The sequence below is a fragment of the Gadus morhua genome, chromosome 21 (assembly GCF_902167405.1).
Source record: "Gadus morhua chromosome 21, gadMor3.0, whole genome shotgun sequence".
NCBI classification, from domain to species: domain Eukaryota; kingdom Metazoa; phylum Chordata; class Actinopteri; order Gadiformes; family Gadidae; genus Gadus; species Gadus morhua.
Window position 1 is genome coordinate 14187982 of NC_044068.1, and position 23718 is coordinate 14211699.

Sequence of the window (23718 nt, forward strand, 5' to 3'; positions counted from 1 at the left end):
TTTTGACACTTTTCTCCTCCTTTAGATCTCCTGTTGTTTTAGACGCTTGTCTTAATGTTTCTCTCTCTCTCTCTCTCTCTCTCTCTCCCTCTCCCTCTCCCTCTCCCTCTCTCTCTTTCTGCAGCGATGGCTGGGCCGACCGTGACGAGGTGGTGGAGGGCTATGAGCAGGAGGCGGAGGGGGGCATCACCATGAAGCTGCAGTCGGCGGAGGTCACGTCTTTCGACGACTACTTCCTGAAGCTGCGTCTGGACACCAACACCAGGAACCCCTGGTTCGCCGAGTTCTGGCAGTACCGCTTCCAGTGCCGCCTGCCGGGCCACGCACAGGAGAACAAGAACTACAAGAAAGTCTGCCTGGGTGAGTCGGGGGCAAGCCATCTTGGTTTGTGTGTTTGTGGAACGGTACAGAATGGGACGTTTGTGTTTCTTTGGAGAAATTAAATGAAAGTTTGGCGTATAATACATGTAACAGAGACCCTTTTGTTAATGTATGTATGTAACTATTGTGCGTTTACCAACGTTCTACTATGTTTCATTATCAAACATCCATATATTTAGGTAGTTTCAATAGTTTTATGTATTCTGAACATTATAACAACACACAAAACTTGCACAACTTGCATTATAAATAAATACAGTGGCAGTTAGTTAATGAAATAGTACTTTGTAGAAAATATGGTCTAAAAACAAAATTGTGAACAATGGCATACAAAAATAATAACTTAAAAACTGTAAAATACAGTCTCATTCAATCAGTGATAATCAGCACTGATTCAACTGTTTGGTAACAAAAACTCCCCATGTTTTCTCTTTTCTTTCCCTCCCTGATATTCTCTCCTTGCCCACTTAAGGTGATCACGGTAAATTAAATGGAGTTATTCATTTATTTTTTTACACCAATCTTAAGGTACACTATAATCCCAATCATGTAGAACATCCTTGTTACAATTTCACGGATTGATTAATCATCTAATGCCAGTAACCCATTGTTTATTATTAATACCTGTTGATTTATCTCGATTTAACTCCTCCCAACATAAACTTAATAGACAATTTACAAATAATAATTAAAAACACTACAAAAAAGAACCAATAAAATGTGATAACTTACGAGTAATTGCTGTTTCTCTATCTACTGTATTCATTCACATTACAATTCTATACTCCGTTTTTCCAAAGACCTTCAGGGTGGTAAGTGCAACTGTTTAACCAAGGCTCTGGTGGTGGCTACGGTGTTGTGCCCCCTCAATCTCCCTACACAAAACTGTGTAAGCACGTCACTCACAATGGCACCAGGGAGGGTTTGACTGATTCTCGGCCCATCATGGCTCCCCTTCTCCGGGCTTGTGTGTGAGCCGCGAGAGAGCATGGAGAGCAAAGAGATTAAACAAATTGGCAGCATTGGACTCCTAGTCCAAGGTTGTAGTCGCGTCAGTCAAACTCTGCCACAAAGCAACCACAGATTACGTCTTCAATGAGGAGGATCACAAAGGAATGAGTCACCGGTGCACAATGTTTGTACAAACCCCCTCACCCACTGTGGTCCAAGGACAACGTTTGTAGCAGCCAGACGTCACTCTCCCGCATGCAGTTGTTAATGCAATTGGAATGGGTGCATCTCAAAGAGGCCATCTCGGACAACGGGGAAGGGCCAGATTGTATGTGGATAATAAAGAGCTTTTAATTGTTGTCGTATAATTTCAACTTGTGGATCAATGGCTGACTTTGTGTTTTATAATTTGCCATGCACAGTTTCACACATCTGTTTTCAACGAGGCCTCTAGACATACCAACAGGGCTGTTCTTTTCCGTGTCTGCTGAGCAGAAGGGCCGTTTTGCATCGCAGGCTTCACATTGTTTCCCTGGGAAACAATGACGACATGACGACTCGCGTTTTGTCATCGCGTCATGAACACTGGCTTTGGTCTCCCTGACGCACAAAACCCCCAAAACCCAAACTACCAAACCAAGCAGACCCCCTTCCTCTAGCAGGCTATGCCCTTTCCCCACAGCATCCTCTCTGCTAATAACTCCATGGTTTGTCCCCCCCCCCCCCTTCTCACAGGAAACGAGAGCCTGCACGAGAACTACGTGCAGGACAGCAAGATGGGCTTCGTCATCAACGCCATCTACGCCATGGCCCACGGCCTCCACGACCTACACACGGAGCTGTGTCCCGGGCAGCCAGGGCTCTGCGAGGCCATGGACCCCATCGACGGGAGCAAGCTGCTGGACAGCCTGCTCAAGACCTCCTTCAGGGGCGTCTCCGGGGAGGAGGTCTACTTTGACGAGAACGGCGACACGCCCGGAAGGTAAGGAGGGAGGAGTGGAGGAGGTAACAGGGGGGGTTGGGGGGTGGGGGATGGTACAGCTGGATGGAATGTTGACGTCTTAGGGATTTGAGAAGGATTTAATGTCTTTCAAGGTTTTAATTATTTTTGGTGTTGACCTATGCACACACAAACAGTGCACACACACACACACACACACCCAGACGTAAGCCAAACACACACATGCCAACACACACACGCCAACACACATATTATCAACATACACACAGTACACACACACACACACACACACACACACACACACACACACACACACACACAAATACACACACACACACACACACACACACACACACACACACAAACAGAGTCATTAGTGTGCGACAGCCGTCATTTCACCTCATGGACACAATAACCTTGTCACTTCCCGCCTCGCTCGAGGTCACCTGCTGCAGCGACAAAACAGCCCCTCACGTTTCTTTATTAAAATATCGGGGTCACAGTGCTCCCTGTAAAATAAAAAAACGTACCTTTGACTGCTTTGTAGAATGTCACACAAACTACTTATGTGACTCACACTTTGTAGAGATAAAAAAAAAAAGGAGTGGTTCCCTAAGCTCTGGGATCGTTATCATTAAATTAGCTGTCACGCTCACCTCTTCCATCGCCTTCCTGTCCTTATCTCCCCTGGTAACCCCGCGTCCATGCACTCTTGACTGCTATATCCCCCCCCCTCCCCCCCTCCCTCCCTCCCTCCCTCCCTCCCACCCTAACATCTCTGTCTCCTGTCACCTGTCACTCAGCTCCGACCCTGTCCTCTGTGATTTCACTCAACTCTATCGCTCAACTCGTTCTAACGCTGACCCTTCCCACCTCTCATTTAACCCCCTTCCTCTGACTCACCCTGCCCCCCCCCCCCCCCCCCCCCCGGTCAGGTATGACATCATGAACCTCCAGAACATGGGCGAGGACGGCTACGACTACCTGCGCGTGGGGTACTGGCACGAGGGCCTGCTGAGCATGGACGACAGCAAGCTGCTGATGAACAGCAGCGAGATGGTGCGCTCCGTCTGCAGCGAGCCCTGCGAGAGGGGGCAGATCAAGGTGAGGGGGGGGGGAGGGGCTTAGCGCCGGCCACTGTTGACTGTCTCTCAGCGTTGGCCCGTGATTCACTGTTGAGTGTGAGGAGAACGGTTTGCGGTTTGTTTGTTGGAGGACTTAGTCACCGTTGAATGAGATGGATCGTATCGGCGTCCTGGCAACAAAAAGTTCAGACTCTGAGTGGAATGGGTGTCTGCCAAATCCATCTGCGTCTGGAAATCATTATCATTATGAACTGACATAAATGTGTTTTTATTGAATAACCAAAGAATGAACGAGTGATTACTTCGTCGACAATATTTGAGCCCCTTTGAGACCGCCACTGTGATTAAGGGCTATACAAATAAAATCGACTTGAATTGACGTGACTTTAGTTATGATAAGTCGGGTTTTGACATGCCGTTCATCAGAGCCTTCTGCCCCCCTCCCCTCTCCCCTCTGCCACACCCCGATATCTGCTTTGTTATCCTGGCTCTCGGCGTCCTCCTGTTTTACATATCACATCGCTGATAACGGCGTCTCCGGGAGTGAGGAATGTAAATGCGGCTCCCGGCTCCGCTGGTCGCAGCGTCAGTGTCATGTCTCAGGGCTTCAGAGCCAGAGCACGCACTCCCAAACACTTGTGTATTCACGGCGGCGGCGCTAGTAGTGGTTACTATCGGATGTCTGCGAACCTCCAACGTTGATGTCGAGCTCCGTCCTCATCAAGTCCTCCCCCCCCCCCGCAAGCGCCCTACTGTGCGCAATATCCGCCATCGCAGCAGCAGCAGCAGCATGGAGGATTTAACAGAGGGCCTGAGAAAGAACCACCCCAGTAGGCAGGAGTTACCGCAGTAGCGAGCAGAGATATCTGCCACACGGCACATCAGAGATCTGCAGATTACAAACTAGCAGAGGTGAGACCAAGGGGGGATTGCTTTTAATCTACCCACCTGAATCGGCACGATACAAATCCCACCAGTGGACAAAAGCAGTCCAAAAAAGTATACACACCAGCGTACATCTCCCAATCCCCCCCATGTTATTCTGGACCTCCACTACTTCCTGTATCATACCACTCAGTATGGCAGCCATTATCGCTATAGCTCATCACACTGCAACACTGTTGCCCGCTTTGACCACTGGAGACTATGTACTGATCGGGAAGTTGTGTGTGTGCCCATGGTGTGTGTGTGTGTGTGTGTACAGGTGATCAGGAAGGGGGAGGTGAGCTGCTGCTGGATCTGCACCACCTGTAAGGACAACGAGTTTGTGCAGGACGAGTTCACCTGCAAGGCCTGCGATCTGGGCTGGTGGCCCGACGAGGAGCTGGAAGGTAACGGACAGGCGCACAGACACACAGACCACTGCTTCGCAGGCGCGTGGTGATTTTTCTGGGCTCCGTGCCAGTCTACCCACTACAGTCTACCTGAAGGCACCTTGAGCCAGGTGCTGATCCGCTCACTGCTCCTTAATGACCTGTGCCTGAAGTCAGAGTAAGTGGCTTTGAAAAAAAGCCTCCGCTGAATGGTGTGATATTAAACCGACGCAGGAGGGAGAAGAAAGGGGTCGAGTCAAGACTTAAACGAAACAGAGGATTTCGTTTTTATGCTGGTTCCAAATATCTGCCACTGTATTCCCCTTGAACTGACCCAGCCTCATTTCATTACCTGCTTGTTCCTCTGTGAACTGCACTGACCTTTGCTTGGCAGTATGAGGGGCTATGAGATATGGGGTCGCTGTAGCATTGTGTAGTTTATGGAACGCCCTCTCAGAAGGGGGCACAGGCATAACGGGTAAACCCGGAAGAGAAGTCATAATTACATTCAAAAGTTATTTTCGTTGGATGATTTAATTGAACTTGGAGGTTATTATTATCCTTCATGTCTTTTGTGTCTTCATTACTTTCTTCCCCTTTTTTTTCTATTTCAGGAACATTGGATAAATGCAATTCTAATCGCATCGTTTAATTTGATTTTAATGTAAATATAGCCGAGGCATTCCAGGAACAATTGGACTTTATAGTCCTGACTGCAGGGGAGACTATTTTAAAGCTGCTAAGAGTAGAGCATCACTTATGGCTTGCTGGGTCATTACTTTAATACTCACAATATTCTCCTATTAGTCCTCTATAAGCCTGTTCCACTTTTCCCCATGAGATAATAACTATGTTACAGGAGAGTCGCACATGGACAGACATATGCAACATGTTGCTGCACCGGCAAACCAAACTCTCACACACACACACACACACACACACACACACACACACACACACACACACACACACACACACACACACACACACACACACACACACACACACACACCACACACACATACACACACCACCATTATAGAGAGATGCGTTAACAAATAAGGGGGAAAAGTGTGCAAAAGAGTGAACAGGAGTAATCCTAACCTTGGGCTGTCATTCTGCACTGCAAAGTCAACACCAACCCAACATGTGGTGTTATTCTCCCCCTGTGCTGTCCAGTCTGTGAGCCCCTGCCTCTGAAGGTCCTGGACTGGTCGGACATCGAGTCCATGGTGGCGGTGGCGTTCTCCTGCGTGGGCATCCTCATCACCTCCTTCGTCACCTTCATCTTCATCCAGTACCGCGACACGCCGGTGGTCAAGTCCTCCAGCCGGGAGCTCTGCTACATCATCCTGGCCGGCATCTTCATGGGCTACATCTGCCCCTTCACCCTGATCGCCCGGCCCACCGTGGCCTCCTGCTACATGCAGAGGCTTCTGGTCGGCCTGTCCTCCTCCATGTGCTACTCGGCGCTGGTCACCAAGACCAACCGCATCGCCCGCATCCTGGCGGGCAGCAAGAAGAAGATCTGCACGCGCAAGCCCCGCTTCATGAGCGCCTGGGCCCAGGTGGTGATCGCCTCGGTGCTGATCAGCGTGCAGCTCAGCCTGGAGATCGCCCTCATCATCCTGGAGCCGCCCATGCCCGTCAAGTCCTACCCCAGCATCAGCGAGGTGTTCCTCATCTGCAACACCAGCACGGTGGGCATGGTGGCGCCGCTGGGCTACAACGGCCTGCTGATCATGAGCTGCACCTACTACGCCTTCAAGACGCGCAACGTGCCGGCCAACTTCAACGAGGCCAAGTACATCGCCTTCACCATGTACACCACCTGCATCATCTGGCTGGCCTTCGTGCCAATCTACTTCGGCTCCAACTACAAGATCATCACCACGTCCTTCTCCGTCAGCCTGAGCGTCACCGTGGCGCTGGGCTGCATGTTCACGCCCAAGATGTACATCATCATCGCCAAGCCCGAGCGCAACGTGCGCAGCGCCTTCACCACGTCGGACGTGGTGCGCATGCACGTGGGCGACGGCAAGACGGCCGCGCCCTGCGGCGGCAGCAGCCTGCTCAACATGTTCCGCCGCAAGAAGCCCGCGCCCGCCAATGCAAAGTGAGTGACCTTCTACGATTTGTGTTTGTGTGTTGTGTGTGTGTTTGTGTGTTGATTATACTCGCTGGGTTAACTGTTAATCGTACGGTAGGATAGCCGGCTCTAGAAGGAGAGTACTTTCCTGTGTTAATCATTCTGAGTCTGTTTTATCCTTGTGTTATTGAGCGTGTTTTTCTATTGAGGAACCGTTGCAGAATCTTAAGAGCTATTGAAGGATTTCCATCAGACATCCCCCTCCCTCTGAGAACCATTGTCATGGAAATCCGATTGTGAAAATCTAATATCAGCCAACCTGGGAGCGCTCAGTCAACTGTTGATTTAAATATTAAAAGCTAGCGGGGCTATATATCTGTGACGGTTCAATGTGGATTTACTGATCGAAATTAGACCTGCATAAGACCTGCTCTTTTGAGATCCACAGCAAAGCCAAACCCCCGACACAAGTTAGTAAGGAGGAGGACAAAGTATCTGAATGACCCTGCATACGTTTTTATAAGTGTTGTCTCTCCCCCTTTGTCATGGTGTGTCTACCAACCCCCTGCTAAACCCGGGCAAAGAAAAGCAAAGATCTAACCCAGCTGGACACAGGGCTTAGTGTAAACGTCTCTTCTGGAGGGTCACACTATCTTTCAAGAACACTGTCCGTCAAACCGGGATCTCCCTTTGGGGATTGATAGTGTTATCTTCTTCTAGTTGTATTAAAGATCAACGTGGATGTGTTTTGTATATGAACACAGTACAGTTGCCAGGCCGCACTGTGTCAGCTAATCAGTCCTGTCTGATGGGACAGTTAGTCTAGCATACTAGCCAACCACCACAGGGTGTTTTTGTCTGTCACACATTGTGGCCTCAGCCACCAGTGACTTAAAGAGATGAGCGCTGTAAATCCTTCTGCATGGCTAAGTGGCGGCATTAAGTGGTGGTCTTTAACCTCATGACCTTTCCAACCTCTACAGTCTCGAAAAAAAAAAAAGCTAAACGATGCTGTGACCCTCCCAGAGATTTGCGACCTGGCAGCCCTTTTAGTTTCTACTGAATAACCTCAAATTACAGATTCTCAGCATGACTTGCCATCCCCTCCTTCCCCCCGCCCTCCCCTGACTAATCCCATGAGTCAACCCTAGCCTGCACTGCCCTCAACTCATGTGTCATATTAAGACCAACTCTAGGCACTACTAAAAACAAACTTAACAACTGCAAGTGCATGTCACCCATTCTAACACGATAGACACTTTGACGGGTCTTAATTAGCTTAGTTAACTGAATGGCTTTTAACACGATCCCAGGTCTGCCGGCGTTCATAATTATCTCTACGGAGCATATTATGAATCGTACATAGATGTACACACAGGGCGCCGCGAGTCACTGAACGGCGGCCCGCTGATCAACCTGGCCTCGCGCCGCGCCCTAGCCCCGACGCATAGCGCCGGAGACGTCGCAACCGCTAACCGTGTTGGCTGCCGTGTGAACCTCTGCTACCGTGTGACGTTGACGTTGACTTTTTGTGGTGCACCTCCTGGTTCTGTTTTTCCTGCGATAGTAACTTGGCTCTCTGTCTCGTTCGTAGTTCTAATGGCAAGTCTGTGTCATGGTCTGAATCAGGTCCAAGACACCCTCCGAGGGGGGGGAATGTGTGGCACAGACTGTCTGTGCATGTGAGGAAACAGGAAGCCGGCACCAATCAGATGGCGGTCATCAGGCCCCTAACTAACACCCCCGACCCCCACAGCTGTGAGCCCCCAACCCCCCGCGACCTTGGCACAGACCCCCGCCTCCCCACAGAGCCCCCCGTCACCAAGGCCCTGTACAACGTGGCCGAGGAGGACGACGACGACGAAGAGGAGGAGGAGGAGGAGGGCGACTCGCAGCGCCCCCTCTGGACCCCCGCCTGCCCACAGCCCCCGACACGGCCCGGGTCGGGCCCCCAACCAGACACGCCCCTTTTGCCCCCTCCCTTACCGAGCCGCACCGTCCTCGCCGCTGAGCACTTTCAACGGGCGGAGGTGGAAACGCATCGCTCCAGTGTCCCCCTCCCCCACCCCCACCCCCACCCCCGCCCCGCGCCGACGGACACGGCCCCCCCGCCTCAGATTCTGGCCCCCTCTCGCCTTCCGGCGGCCCTCCAAGCAGGGCTGTTCGGAGAGGAGGGGCCCGAGACGGACGAACTGGACCTCTTGCACAGCTACATGCATGACTCTAAGGACGAGGAAGAGGCGGAGGAGGACGAGGAGAGCTTGTCCAAGAGCAAGCTGACGCTGGAGGACTCCCTGGCTCTGTCGCCCCCCTCCCCCTTCAGGGACTCTGTGTGTTCAGAGGGCTCCGTGTCCCCGGCCGTGGACTCTTACCTGGGGACGTCCCCGGGCGCGGCCTACAGCGCCGCCATACTGCGGGACTTCACACAGAGCTCCTCCACGCTGTGAGGGGTGGGGGAGCGGGGGGGCAGGCGACCTGTGGGGATCCTCCTTCACTCTCTCCACCGACATGCTTTAGACCCACCGGGGCTGACACGCAGATCCTACATGTGCACCGAGAAGCAAACACACACACACACACACACACACATACACACATCCACACGCTCAAAACATGCATGCCACTGCACACGCCCACCCTGACATGCCCCCCACACACAAATGCACACACAATGCACAAACACGACAAACATGACAAACATGAACATGACAGTAACACTTAAACCACATAGGATTCACAGCATAGCACAGAACTATATCCCCCTGCACTTAAATCAAGTTTTTCTCCAATTTTGTTTCCTCTGATTTTTGCTCTCTCATTTGCTTGCTTCAATGTTTTTCTTTTTCTTTTATTATTTTGTCTCAATAGGAAATATAAATACCTGGTACGGTTCAGGAACGCTGAACAACGCCAGAGCAGTACGCTGCTTCCGAAGGGCTGTGAGTCCACGTAGACTCGCTGGAAACACTGCAACTGGGAACAGTGCCAAAACTAGCTAGCTTGTGTGCCAAAATGTGACAGGATTATAAAGCAGATCTCAGAATCACAACGAAGGATGTAGCTGTCGTCTAGTTGATGTGCAATTAAAAAAAGCCTGAATTAAAAGCAAAATAATGATAAGTGTAGGAACAGGGAAGGCTACGTTTGGGTGGTCTGTGTGCGAACGCTGCACGTTAAGATACAGACAAAAGCCAACTCCAAAGACATCGCTACGCTAAGTGCATATCATGACACCATTATCTAGCACTGTTTTCTTTTGCGACACTGTCTACGTGCAGTAGAGACAGGCTTGTGTGTGTGACAGGGAAAGATGGATTTTCTCTCGTTGATAAGAATACGCCTCTGCTTCTTTCTCTTCTTCTGACCTCATTGACATTTTTTTTAGAAACAAAGCCGTACTAAATCACCGCACTGCTATGGATAAGTACGATGCTGAATGGTAAGAGGGTGAGAAAGGAGTGTGTGCTCGATATTAGAAACAGAATATATGACTGAGATGGAATTCTTCTTCTCTTTTAAAAACCTGCGCTGTGTGAAACATGACCTGATATGGATTCGATGTGCCAATCAAAGCTGTAATCTGTCGACTTTACCCTGCGTTCACTTTTTAAATATGTAGCTGATAAAAGGTCTGCTTGATTGTAGATGATGGTAATGTTGTTTACTAGGTTTACACACAATCATACCTGAGCCGACTTTTCTAAGCATGGGGATGTGACAAAGAGCTATACCATGCAGTGTTTATGATATTTCTTATGTTTTTTGCGGTTTGCTGTGCCATTGTAATGGGGAAGAACACAGTACTTGTATAAGTTCTCAAAGTTTGTAATACTGTTGAGCCATCTCTTGTTTTTCACACGAGTGGTATGTTTGTACTATCGGTAAATGTTTATACATTTAGAATGTGCAGAGAAAAAAAACAACAAAACTTTATACATTTTGAAATTGTCTTACAGATGCTTGTCAAGGAACAGTGTATTGGCATTGGGGTATTTTAAGCTAACTGTATGAGTCGGATGTATTCTCTTGAAAATAATCAGTTGTCAAAGTAACCGAATGTTACTTACTATAATGAGATTACGTGTTTTCAATTTTGCTTAAATCTCGTATTATAAATTTAAGTAGTTACTTAATCTTATGGTTCTTAGTTCTTTATCTATAAATGCAACTTTCCAAGTACCACAATAACAATGTACAGTGACATAGTGCAATCGTATTGTATTTCCAAATGTTTTGGTCTATTATAGTGTTTCAAGAAGTTGTTTAAAGATTTTAAGAAATGTAAGTTATGAGGGTGCCACCTGTTTAACACTGTCAAATCTAGAATGAAATAGGCCTTCGTGTTTGGGCAAGTATACTGTAAAATAAACGAAAATATTTATATTACCACGACCTGATTACCTTTTAAAAAAGCCAAAACAAACGGTTTATTATGGGACTGAAAAAATGCTAAATTTATAGAAATCTGTTTTCAAAAGTGCACAGAATATCTGAAAACCCTAAAATGTAATCAATGAAGGTATGAGTTTTGCTTGAATGGAGTGATGCACCCCAGGTAAGTATCAGGCAGCAGTCGCTGATGTGCTCTTACTGTACGCTCCTCAGTGGTGGGCGGGGCCCCCGCAATCTGTTATGCTAGACATTTCCGGGTCCTGTGACTTATCAGGTGGTTGTAAGTGGGTGGGGGTGAGCTGTACGTAGGTCTACTCTCTGTTCCATCTTCTCTCCTCAGCCTTTGGATACAAACTTCTAAAGTGATCTCGTCTCAAAGTCACTTTACATGAGAGAGGACGAGTAAAACAGGGAACATATCTCACAGTTGGTAGTCGCTCGTTTCGATTACCCTCACCATGGCTGGCGGTTCGGTGTCGGAATGCAAGGAGTACTTGTTCAAAGTGTTGGTGATCGGGGAATTAGGCGTGGGGAAGACGAGCATCATCAAGAGATACGTGCATCAGCTTTTCTCCCAGCACTACAGAGCCACGATTGGTGTTGACTTTGCGCTTAAAGTGATCAACTGGGACAGCAAAACCCTGGTGAGGTTACAACTTTGGGATATAGCTGGTAAGCCTTTTCTTTTAAGTTGCGGGGTTCCCGGTTTAGCTAACTAATCTCGGACTCAGCAACCTTACTTTGTCATGGCAGAACTTCTAAGGAGGCGGAAAATACTAAGTGTTTGATGAGACATTTTTACTGACACTTTGTGTTACAGTTTACTAGGGCTGGCCGAGTGTGTGTTTGCCAATTACGCGCTTAAAGATCCACGCATCTAGCAACATGATTGGTTGAAACCAAATGAGGCAAAAGAAAGCGAAAGTTTGTATTTGTGACACTAAAGTAATGTTTCAAACCGTGGCTTTCCTCCAGAGGAACGACGTTTTCCATTGTAGTGTGCGTCTTCACACCTACACGCGAATACCGGTATGCAAATAATCAATGTTTAAAGGCAGGCTCATATCTTAAATGAAGATATGAGCCTGCCTTTAAACATTGATTATTTGCATATTAAGATTCTTAATATGTAAACAATATACATCGCTCAATGGTCTTTCCCATTTGTATCACTAAAACCTGGAGCGATGGGTACATGGGAGCCCTGAGCCGCTTAATTGGCAGAGGAATGTAGGTCACGTTATTCCGCCCTGAACAGAGGAGCGCTATGTGGACCGGTGGGGAGCAGTGTTGCCAGATAGGACCAGATTTTCCGCCCAATCTGGCAACACTGGCTGCAGCGCGCTGCATTCCATTATGGGTTCTCCACATCACATGATCATAACATAAACATTTCAAGATTGTAGATTGGTTGATTGTAGTATTTTAGCATTAATTGAGAGGTATTCAGTAACTTTCGTCAGGTTACAGACAACCATGTATTTTATCTCTTTTTTTTTTTTACATTATGTCAACTATTGTTAGAATATAACTTTCACCTTTAATTAGGGGGCAGAAAAAACATTTTAAATGGATAGGTTTATTGCCACAGTAAATACTATTTTTGATTTTGGTCGCTTCCACTGGATGTTTATTTGAAAATATTGACAGACTATGTGATTGCAATCATCATACGTCACTTTAAGTGTGTGAGGGTGTGGGTGTGTGTGTGGACTGAACTGTGTTTGAGTTGGATTTGAATTAGCCACCCCATTTAAAGAGAATTGTGTAATGAAGTCCAATTCGGACAATGGAGCACCTTTAGTAACCTACCCCCTTCTGTGCATAAGGATGTAGTTAATCATTCATAAGTAGGCAAGCTGGGTTCAAAAGAGCTTATTTTTATATGTGGATAGAAGTTATGCCATCCATGTTCTTTCCTTATTCCTTTTCTCTAGTTTTATTGAGTTCATTATTGTAGCAGGCCTCTAACTGTGACTCTTTAAGAGTGTAAATGTATTCAGTAGCTCAATAGATGGATTACAGGAACCTCAAATACTTTTACATGAAGGCACATAAAACAAGGCTTCGACCTATCAAGCCTCTCTACTTGCACTTCGACAGGAAGAGAAAGTTGCCTTGAAGTACACCAAGATATACCCTCCTCTACTCTGTAAGTCTGTATCATACTGGACTCCTTTGAGCTTTCTCAAGGAGACCGCACCGGAAGATGTCACACTAGAACTTATGCTTATCACGCCGCAAGATTAGAGACCTGCTGGTGCTTTGTAAAGAATGGGATTCCTGTTTGGAGGCCCTCTCACTCATGGTTCAACTGTGTGTGTGTGTGTGTGTGTGTGTGTGTGTGTGTGTGTGTGTGTGTGTGTGTGTGTGTGTGTGTGTGTGTGTGTGTGTGTGTGTGTGTGTGTGTGTGTGTGTGTGTGTGTGTGTGTGTGAGGGTCACCAATGTTGGTCTTTATAACACTAATAAGACATAGCAAGCAACAATACACAACACGTGAATGGAAATCTGGAAGTATTTCCAAGAGGTTGATCGTGTTTCTTTGCTTGCATCGTAGTTGTGTTTTGTCGTCCCAAAGGCTTAAGTTCGAGTCCCTCCCATAAGATGCGACGGATCAGAGCAGCAGGATGGTTGACTGCTGTTTTTAGATTGGACCTCGTTGCTCGCGGCGTGGCTAACTTTGGGGCGCAGGCGAATGGGATATGCGTCAAGGGGCTTGTCACAACGGTTAGCTTGTCTACCGTGGGGGATGGGATGGGTGTGGGTGTGATTGGCAGCTGCCGGTTTGAAGTACAAAACACAAAGTAACTCTGCCACCGTTTTGGGCCCCGGCAAGCAGAGGCATCTAGGACCGACATGCCAGGGGAGGCAGTCTGCCTGTCACTCCCAGATACCACTCTATCAGAAGAACGGAGAGGGTGAATAATACACGAGACACGCGCACACTCACACATGGATATAATTCGTCGAGACGAGTCGTGCAAGAAGTTTTGAGTCAGGCGTTATCCAAACAGGTTCAGCCCAAGATGGACAAAAAATAATAAAATAAACCACAGAATGTTTGACTACAGCGGAGATGAATACTGAGTACTCATTATTAACAATACCAACAGAAAAAAAGGGAAAAAACATCCGCTGGAAGCATAGTGGAAGTCAGAGGTTGATTCATTCATTAAGAAGACCAGCCATTAAGCTGTTCAATTGTTCGGAAATGGCAAACTCCTCCTCATGAAGACTTTTCCGAAGGGAGAAGGACCAGAGATGTATCTAGTCCTTTCTTTTTTTTTCTTTACTTCTTCCTTTTCATAATGATACGGTCTTGGTGGAATGATGGTGATCACGGCTGGGAATAGGACGGGCTCCCGTGGTGGCAGTGGAAGCATGTGATACGGGGGAATTGCCCTTTCCGGTCTTAGCCCAGAATTGCAGCCCTCTTGTGCACTCCCCTGTGCCGGGGACAGGATGATTACACTGTGGCATGGAGTAAAGAGGCTTGGGCCGCCTCGTGCCAGGGCTTTATGTAGAGAGAGAGCCGAACAGCGAGAGAGAGACAACCACCAGCCATGGGTTCAGTGGAGTTTTACTGTTAGTTGGGGGGAGCTGAACTATGTGCGTATTACTCTTTCAAACTTAGGAGATGTCGCCTCAATCCAAACTATTTTACCAGCACTTAGAAGGTAATAGAAGGTCACATTTACATTTAGGGCATTTAGCAGACGCTTTTATCCAAAGCGACTTACAATAAGTACATTTGTCACAAGAAGTGCATCAATATATCGCTGTCGGTACAGAAAGGATGTTCATAGAACCAAGTGCAAGGCTACAATCGCTAGGCTAATCAATTCCCGTGTTACAGCCATGATAGCAGCAGTTGCTACACAGTTAAGTGCTCTAATACAATACAGTGCAATACAATACAATGCAATACAATACAATACAATACAATGGTGGCCAGAAGGGGGGGGGGGGTGGCTATGCAGTGTCGAGTTTGACTCTGAACAGGTGAGTCTTGAGTCTTTTTCGGAAGATAGTGAGCGACTCAGCGGTCCTGAGAGCGGCAGGGAGCTCGTTCCACCACTGAGGTCCCAAAACCGAGAAAAGTTGTGACTTTGCTGAACGGTCTTAGCGATGGAGGTTCCAGACGTCCAGCTGAGGTAGTTGAGCGGAGGGATCGAGCTGGGGTGTGTGGCTTTAGCAATGCTTGGAGGTAGGCAGGAGCAGTTCCATCGACTGCCTTGTATGCCAGTACCATCGTCTTAAATTTGATGCAAGCTACTACAGGGAGCCAGTGGAGGTCCCGGAAGAGGGGGGTCACATGGGAGAACTTCGGTAGGTTGAAGACGAGGCGCGCTGCCGCATTCTGGATGCGCTGGTCACCTCTCACGTGCTGTTTGTTGGGATTTAAACATGCAGGTCACGTGTACATCAGCCTTTCTGCAGGTCTCTCTAGGTTCGGTGGGGGCTGCAAGCAAAACTTTGGTTTAGTTTAGTGTACAATACACTGATGTTATTTCAGAGTTAGAGATGGTAGCTCTGGTGGTGTAAGGGAAGGGGGTTGTCGTTTGAAGTCTCACAGCCATTTGCCTCCCAACAAACGGGAAGACTGCTGTGTCTGCTACTGCGATGTCTGGCTTGGACAGTTTCTATGGCAACCCACCCACAGACTTGTTCACTGCGCCTATAAAGCGCAGGAGACTGGAGTTGCTAGGGCTATGGATAATGATGATACTTCTGTCTGTACACACGCACACGCACACACAATGATAATCCAATCGTGTCTTTAACCAGTGGCTTTCTTTTAATGAGGTGTTTCTGTTTCACACGTTCAAAAGTGTCATTGATGCTCATGGTCTTACAGGGATAGCCCGGATCAGTGCAGGATTCTGTGGATTTTGACAGTTTAAAGCTTTAGGAATCTTTCATTTTTGCACACAAGACCAATCTGAGTGCATGCGGTCGTCCACCAAGCTTCCCCTCAGGAATGAATTAAACAACTGTTTGCTTTTCCAAACAGCAAGAGCTATATTCATTAAGTTTTTCTGTTTTAAAAAGTGAAGCAATTAAGGAAACACACACGCGCACACACACACACACAGTTACATTTTTATCTAATAAACAGTTATATCTAACTATACTCGTGAGGTCATTTTTAGTATCCTTAGGAAGAGTTTCCATATGCAACAATGTTGGCAAAGTTACCGAAGTTATGAACCCTCTCAGAGTATGGCTCAGTGAATTTGAATGAAATAATTCAAATAAAAGATTGCAATCTAGATTGCTGCTGAGCTTGATGCATCCGTTGTTCTTATGTTCCTATTGAACATTGTGGGGTTTGCTAAAACGAGTCTGGTCAATGTCAGATATGGTGGGGCTGGCTGTCACTTATAGGGTTGTAGACTCCTACCCAATAGCACCTCAATAACCTAAAAATAATCATTACCGATCAACATTAATGAACCTTGCAAAGCTTTTATGTATTTCAGACTTTACTGTGTATGGGTATAGCTGTGTTTAGGCATGCATCTCGTCATCATTTTAATCATCTTCTAATGATGACCCCAGATCACAATAAGTTAATACCCTGTTTACGGAAGTGAGATGAAACACTGCTTGAAAGTCACGTCCATTCCTCCCTTTGTACTTTCCACCCTTTCATTGATTGCGCCAATCTGTGTTCTTTATACACTTGGAGAGCAACACATTTCACTGCAGCGTCCCTCGAGTCCAACAACAAGAAAAACGGCATTGGTAGCCGCTATTCATTTACCGCAATTCTTCCTTCACCTTGGTGCGGAAGAAATTTAGACTCCTCATAGACCTCTGAGCGGTACTCTGTTCAATGCCAGCTAGCCTGAGTGAATTTCACCGAACCCAATAAACCATAACATTATGTATTCATCTACTCTCAAAGCTATGCATGATACCCCTGTCACATCCTACCTTTTTTATTGAAAAGCAAAGAGCTGCCATTTCCAACAATCAGGGGAGTGATTCTTGTTTTGCCAATCGTTGACTCTGCAGTCGAGAACCTTCAAGCTGCTACCCCTCTCACTTCACTTAAAGCCACAAAATAAAAACCCCAAAAGAAATCTCTGAAAAATATCTTCGATTAGTACAGGTTTGTTTTTGGTTTAAATTCTCACTTCATTTTAATAAAGCTGTCTACTGTCAGCAGTGAAACTTATAATATTTCATGAATGATGTAAAATAGCAATTTTCGGAGGCTCCCGGAGCCCTGGAAGAGAGGTTCTTTATCCTTCGTGGTAGCGGTTCTCCGTTCCACTGTGTCATGCCTCTCCTGAACTCACCTGGGGTTACGGGGGCTAAAATTAGACACTCAATTACAAGCAATTACTGGCAGCGTCCCTAGGCCCTGCGGTGCATGTTCCCTGGCTTGCTCACACCCCTACCCTGTCACATATGTGCCCGGCTGTAAGAGAAAGAGATTGTGGTGCTAGTGCAGTGAAAGCGCATAAAAAAGGAAGTCTGTTTGCAGTTCCTCAACGCTGCTATTTTGGTATTTGGAACTTGAATGTTGGCCAAACTGCACGGTGACCGCGGTCTGGGATTGTTGCGTAACCCTCACGTTGGCAGCCGTCTTATTGGGAATGTATCATAAGGAAGATAATGAATCTATCAATCTATCATATGTGGCTGCGAGACTGTAGCTAATGTATGTAATATGTGTGGTCAGTGGTTGATTACCTGATAGACTCAACACTTTATTTGATGCTTAAAATAAATTTAGACAGTGTGACGTCTCCTCTTGTGGGTATACATTTACTGTGAATTCTCTCTTCAGTCATGTATACAACTGCGCTCTTAATATAGAATAGATGGATAATGTGTCTGATTTTTACATCTCCAATGAGGATACATTTTTGAGTCTACTGTAAGTGTTGTGAGCATGTGCTCCCTAGGTGTCTTTAGTCAAGAACTAGTATTCAACCTTTTGTTAAACCACACTTGAGGGTCTTATTCTGTCTCTGCCTGCTTGTTGGCAGACTTGAGGGTAGAGAAGTTGAGAACAGATAATGTGAACAGACAGGTAGGGATGAATGCAGACCACCACTTGATGTGACTCAAAGGGTTACCCATTGAACCCCTCCCTCCCCCCCTGACCAAAGAACGGCCCTCAGTGCCTCATGGACTTAAAGAGATTGAAAGGTATGCTGAAAGAAAATCGTATTTATTTATTAATTCATTTATTCATGTCTTGCTCAAGAGGCCGGTTCCTCTATTGGTTTTATATTTGGAGGAAACACCAGGTGGAATTCCCCATCCACAATCCTGTTGTTCCGGTTTGCAATTGCATACGAAGTTGTAATCTGTTACATAAAAATGTATAACCTGAAGCAGAAAATCCCCAAACATTCCAGGGGAAACACCACACAGTTCTTTGAAGCTGCCATCCTATTAATTTATAACTAGTGCCATAGCTCCTGCCCATTCTGCCGTTTATCTACATTCTATTGACCAATTCACGCCTGACTGTGTCCGAGAGGACGTGGTCAATCTTCATCAGACCTATCCAGGGTCATTGTTAGTTTAAATCTCCCTCTTAATATTAAGAGTCATTGTTTTTCTACAAATGTTTCCAACATAGCAGTAGGCAGTGCTTCATACGGTAGGCGTTTGCTCCTTTGCTCATGCCAACAAGCTTCTTCCGGAAAACACATTTATTTTGTTATTATTATGATATAAGTGAATAATCGTACTGGTGCACTAAATCCTCTGAGCGACCCTGCGCCACCAGGTCAGGAGCGGTTCGGCAACATGACGCGGGTGTACTACAAGGAGGCTGTCGGGGCCTTCGTGGTGTTCGACGTGACGCGGGGCTCCACGTTCGAGGCGGTGTCCAAGTGGAAGCACGACCTGGACAGCAAGGTGAAGCTGGCCAACGGCAGCCCCATCCCCTCGGTGCTGCTGGCCAATAAGTGTGACCAGAAGAAGGAGACCACCAGCAACACGTCGCTCATGGACAACTTCTGCCGGGAGACGGGCTTCCTGGGCTGGTTTGAGACCTCCGCTAAGGTGAGATATGAGAGAGAGAGAGACTGGGAAAGACTCGCTCTAGAAACGATCAGGCATTCTGGAAATAGAACACAAACACACACACACACACTTGTTGTATAATTTCTATTTTGTAAAAAAGAAATACAATGTCATTCACTGTTATGAATCTCGTGTGATACCTGCCATGGTCAATGGAGATAAAAAAAGAAGTAAATTTGAACCACAAGCCATTTCAGGATCGCATAATAATTCCTGTCTGTCCATGCAAATTGTACAGTTTAAGCCGCATATCAGAGTTCACAAATGTTACGTGTCATTCAAATTAGATAAATATCCTATATTTGAGGTATATATTTTTACAGCCAGTTGGAATCCCATCCCATCACACCAACAATGTGACGGATGTTTAATGAATCCCCTTCTAAAAAATGTCTTTGAAATCCACAATAGACGTTATAAACAGTGATGCTAGTGACCAGTGAAAATGAAAAGTACAAGATAGACTTTAAGCTGCCTTGCAAAGCCAGTTCCAATACTGGCTGAGAGAAACCCCTCTTGGGGTCATTTTTCAGGAATCATGTTGAGTTAAACAGCTGAAACAAATTTTTTTGGTCATAATACCGCTTGTGTAACACACACTTATTTGATCAGTCTTAGTTAAGATCTAAACGGATTAAATACAAATAAAAACACATGCTAATGTCTATGTTTATCCGAGCCGTGGGTGTCTACAATGGTATCCTGAATTATTGTTGATACAGTTCATCAAAATGCACAAAACGCAAAAGTATGCGTTGTACAAACATACATGCTAAACCGCAATCAGCTTGTGCTTTTAAAACAAAGAAATGCATTGAACAGAACCTGTTCACTGCAGGTTCATTGTTTCATGGGCTGTGTAGCCATGCATCTTTGGACAGTAAATGCAACTTTCATCACATAAGCACACTCTTGGTCAGGTTTTACCCATTGGTTCAATTTGCAAGCTGTAGTCCAGAATGGCTAACAAGTAACATGTCCCCCCCCCCCCCCCCCCCCCCCCCGCAATATATTTCCAACCAATTTTCCACATTTTCTTTCAATGGCAGCATCATCAAACATAAATCCCAATTGGTCCCCAAACCCCTGTGTGAACCTGACTGCTTCCAGGGACGGCGTGACAGACGTAGCGCCGCGAGCGCTGCATGTGACACTTCTACCGGTCAGAGATGCCTAACTTCATTTGAAGGGGACATCTCTGCCTGACACCGAGTTCAGACATTTCACGAGGGCTTGTTCCATGACTGGAACCACCCAAACTCTTATTTGACGGCCTATGACTATTCTTCCTCTCTTCCTCTCTTACACACGCACGCACGCACGCACGCACGCACGCACGCACGCACGCACGCACGCACGCACGCACACACGCACGCACATGCACACGCACACGCACACACACACCTCAGGCTTGTTGACTGCAGGCATGCAGTGCTGGCTCATTGCATGGTATTGGAACCTCCCTTTGGCTCTGTAGTCATTACGTGTGACTGTAATCAAAACCCATCCCATGCTGAGTCATGTGATGTGTGTTACGGGGTGGGGGGGTTGAAGTGGCCGGGCAGCAGACAGCTTCCCGACTAGCAAGGAAGGAGGAGCAGACGTCAGCATGCGTAGCGTGTGACATGCTGTGTGTTTATATGCAAAGCGTCCTAACCAGCCCGAGATCACCGCAATGCCATGTCCTGAGGTGTTGTGGAAACTTCTTTGTTCTAAACCTGTGTGTGTGTGTGTGTGTGTGTGTGTGTGTGTGTGTGTGTGTGTGTGTGTGTGTGTGTGTGTGTGTGTGTGTGTGTGTGTGTGTGTGTGTGTGTGTGTGTGTGTGTGTGTGTGTGTGTGTCATAAAAGGCGAGTGTATGAGTTGCTGAGTGAGTGAGTGAGTGAGAAAGAAAAAGACAGAAAGGTGTGTGTTTGTATCCCGAAGACTGTCTCCCACAAAAATACTTTAGATAAAACTAGCAGAATGGGATGTGTTGTGTTGTAGCGTCAGACGTTCTTATGGTTTCAAGTCAAATTTTTCTTTGACAAGCAGCTACTAATGAGAACACAGTGAAGCGATGGGAGATCAAAGTGTAAACTATTAAACGGTGTGATAATGTAATGAGGCTATTCATTTTGTAATGACTCTACTTAGTAATTTCCCATTTCTGTTGTTTCCCATTGAGGGCTTCTGTATTTGTGATGGCCTGTTTTTATAATTTTCTTTACCATCAACCTTTTTGCCATGTTTTCGTGTTCTCGTTCAGGACAACATCAACGTGGACGAGGCGGCGCGCTTCCTGGTAGAAAACATCCTGGCCAATGACAAGGGCCTGCCCTACGAGGAGACCAACGGAGACCGCATCAAGCTGCACCAGGAGACCGTGGCTGCGGAGAGCAAGTCCGGCTGCTGCTAGTGCCGCTTCGGCCCTCCAGCCCCCACGCAGACCCAGAACCTTGCTGCCCTACCAATGCCTACGCATGCGTCCATGCGGCGGTGTGTCTTGTCCTTGTGTGACCTAGGGCCTGTATGGACTATGTGTCTCTTTGTTCCACTGCACTGCCAAATGTATTGCCCCCCCCCCCCCCCCCCCCCCACCAACCACAGATGCAGATAAATCGCTTGGGGAGGAAAAGGCAGCGTTTAAGATGATATGCATACAAATGACTCCATTCTGTTCTCAAGATTTGTCCTTTTTTTTGTAAATTATAATCTTTGCTGCCTCTCTCCCTGACCCAGAACCCCCCCCCCCCCCCCCCCCGAGCCATTATACTGTGACGAATGTTAAAGGTGCTGAAAATATGGCACTGACACATCCATCGTCATTGAGAAAACAAACTGTCAGGGTGTATTTCCCCCGGTCTCTTTGATCAGTATTCATCCATCTCACGCACTTCCCCGTCAGACGCATTGCTTTTGTGTCTGACAAAGCAGACGATATTGAGAGGCTTACCCGAAAAGCGGACTAAATGGATGCAAATGCCTTTATAAATGTCCGGCCTAATGTTTTAAATCCATCTGTATCTATTAAAATCAATAAGAATTTCATGTTAAAAATAATTGAATGAAAATGGGCATCTGTCTGTCATGTCTTTTGGTCTTCAAGCCACAAATAGTTTTTCCTCCCAGAGTTCTTCGTTCTAGCCTTTTCATGACGGTACAGCATGTAAAATAGTGTTCCAGAAGTGTTGATTTGGGGTTTATTTTTAATATATAGGTGTGTCACATTGTCAGTGTTTTCTCTAGACCCTACACTGAAGGACACAAAAGGACATTGCTATGAAATAGGTCTGAATGAATAAAATGAAGGTTTTTTTTGTAACGGTAAAAAAATAAATGTCTAAAATATGTATTTTAACTGGTGTTTGTTTATGTGTTAAATCGTGTACTGATAAAACAAGATCATTTGACAGAGGATTATAATCTCTTGACATGGGGAATAGTAATCTCTGTATAGTGAAATCTTTTAAACATGTAATTTAAAAACACCATCTATTACATTTTAACATGTAATATATGGAATAAACGTCTACAAGAATAAACATTTTAACCAATGACTGTTGTATACATTTTTGAATCCATGTCTATACTGTACATAGGCCGAAACTTATGTCAGCAATATCAGTAGATGAGAGGTAGTCCAAGCTAATATCTTCCGGGAACTGTTAACTAATGAATTGTGCATGAAAATATATAAACCACCATATAAACGCTAATTTGATACAGATCTGAATGGTTGAGCCCCCAGGGATCCGTCTCCCTTCGATCCCATCACATGATCCCTGTATTTTGAGTTCCGGGAGTTGCAGGAGATTGCCTAGCAACCAACCATGTAAACAAACGTTAGAGACGCACGCGGCTGTATTTCTGTACGTTGTTCGGGTTCATTCTGCTGCCGGAGATTTCCCTTTCATTAAGTTGTATTCGTATGTTTCATTCCACCAACTGCAATGTCCAAGGGACCGCCTAAGAAAAGAGAGTCTTCGAGCCGACTGACATCATCACAAGGCCAGGCATCAACTAAGGAGTAAGTTTGGCGGCACAACAAATAGTACAAGTAGGCCTCGCTAGCTTAATTATTGGTCACTGTTGGTCAGCTGTAAACATACCCGTTTCTGTTGTCTTCTAGCGAAATAGCCTAGTCACATCTCTTTTTGAATTTAACCAGCAAGATATGTCGTTTCTGTCCTGCTGCCATTTAAACTGCCATATAATACCTTGGTTGATATATTTTATTATCAGGTAGTAGAAAACGCTAAACTATGCTAATGTATATTTCACAATCATTAACTCGTAAAAAGGGATTTCATAGCGTTAGCTCTAGCCCTAGGACAGTGAGCCCTTCTCACTCAGTTACTCATTCACCCAGCTTGTCTCTCACACACACACACACACACACACACACACACACACACTCACTCACTCACTCACTCACTCACTCACTCACTCACTCACTCACTCACTCACTCTCTCTGAGGTTTAGTTACTGTCCACAACACCTCGGGACATG

General features: G+C 46.4%; 3 protein-coding genes across 4 annotated transcripts in view; all 3 read left to right on the forward strand.

The window, feature by feature from the left end:
• The window catches only part of grm1a (glutamate receptor, metabotropic 1a), a 26947-nt gene extending 15781 nt beyond the window's left edge, over positions 1-11166 (forward strand). Inside the window, exons 4-9 of one of the 2 annotated variants that reach the window (XM_030345075.1) lie at positions 125-360; positions 2068-2314; positions 3229-3397; positions 4583-4709; positions 5871-6807; positions 8375-11166. In XM_030345075.1, coding sequence (XP_030200935.1) covers positions 125-360; positions 2068-2314; positions 3229-3397; positions 4583-4709; positions 5871-6807; positions 8375-9227 — 2569 coding nt within the window. In that variant the 3' untranslated portion in view covers positions 9228-11166. The remainder of the gene's footprint in view (positions 1-124; positions 361-2067; positions 2315-3228; positions 3398-4582; positions 4710-5870; positions 6808-8374) is intronic. The other variant, XM_030345076.1, reaches the window with a different exon arrangement.
• A 271-nt stretch (positions 11167-11437) lies between these two features.
• Positions 11438-22566, forward strand: rab32a (RAB32a, member RAS oncogene family). Its single transcript, XM_030345078.1, has 3 exons — positions 11438-11844; positions 18930-19207; positions 21475-22566. The coding sequence occupies exons 1-3, from the start codon at positions 11631-11633 to the stop codon at positions 21622-21624; spliced, it is 642 nt and encodes a 213-aa protein (XP_030200938.1). The 5' UTR covers positions 11438-11630; the 3' UTR covers positions 21625-22566.
• Positions 22567-23031: 465 nt separating this feature from the next.
• Positions 23032-23718, forward strand: part of adgb (androglobin) — a 59702-nt gene continuing 59015 nt past the window's right edge. Inside the window, 1 exon segment of the mRNA XM_030345079.1 lies at positions 23032-23235. Coding sequence (XP_030200939.1) covers positions 23159-23235 — 77 coding nt within the window. The 5' untranslated portion in view covers positions 23032-23158.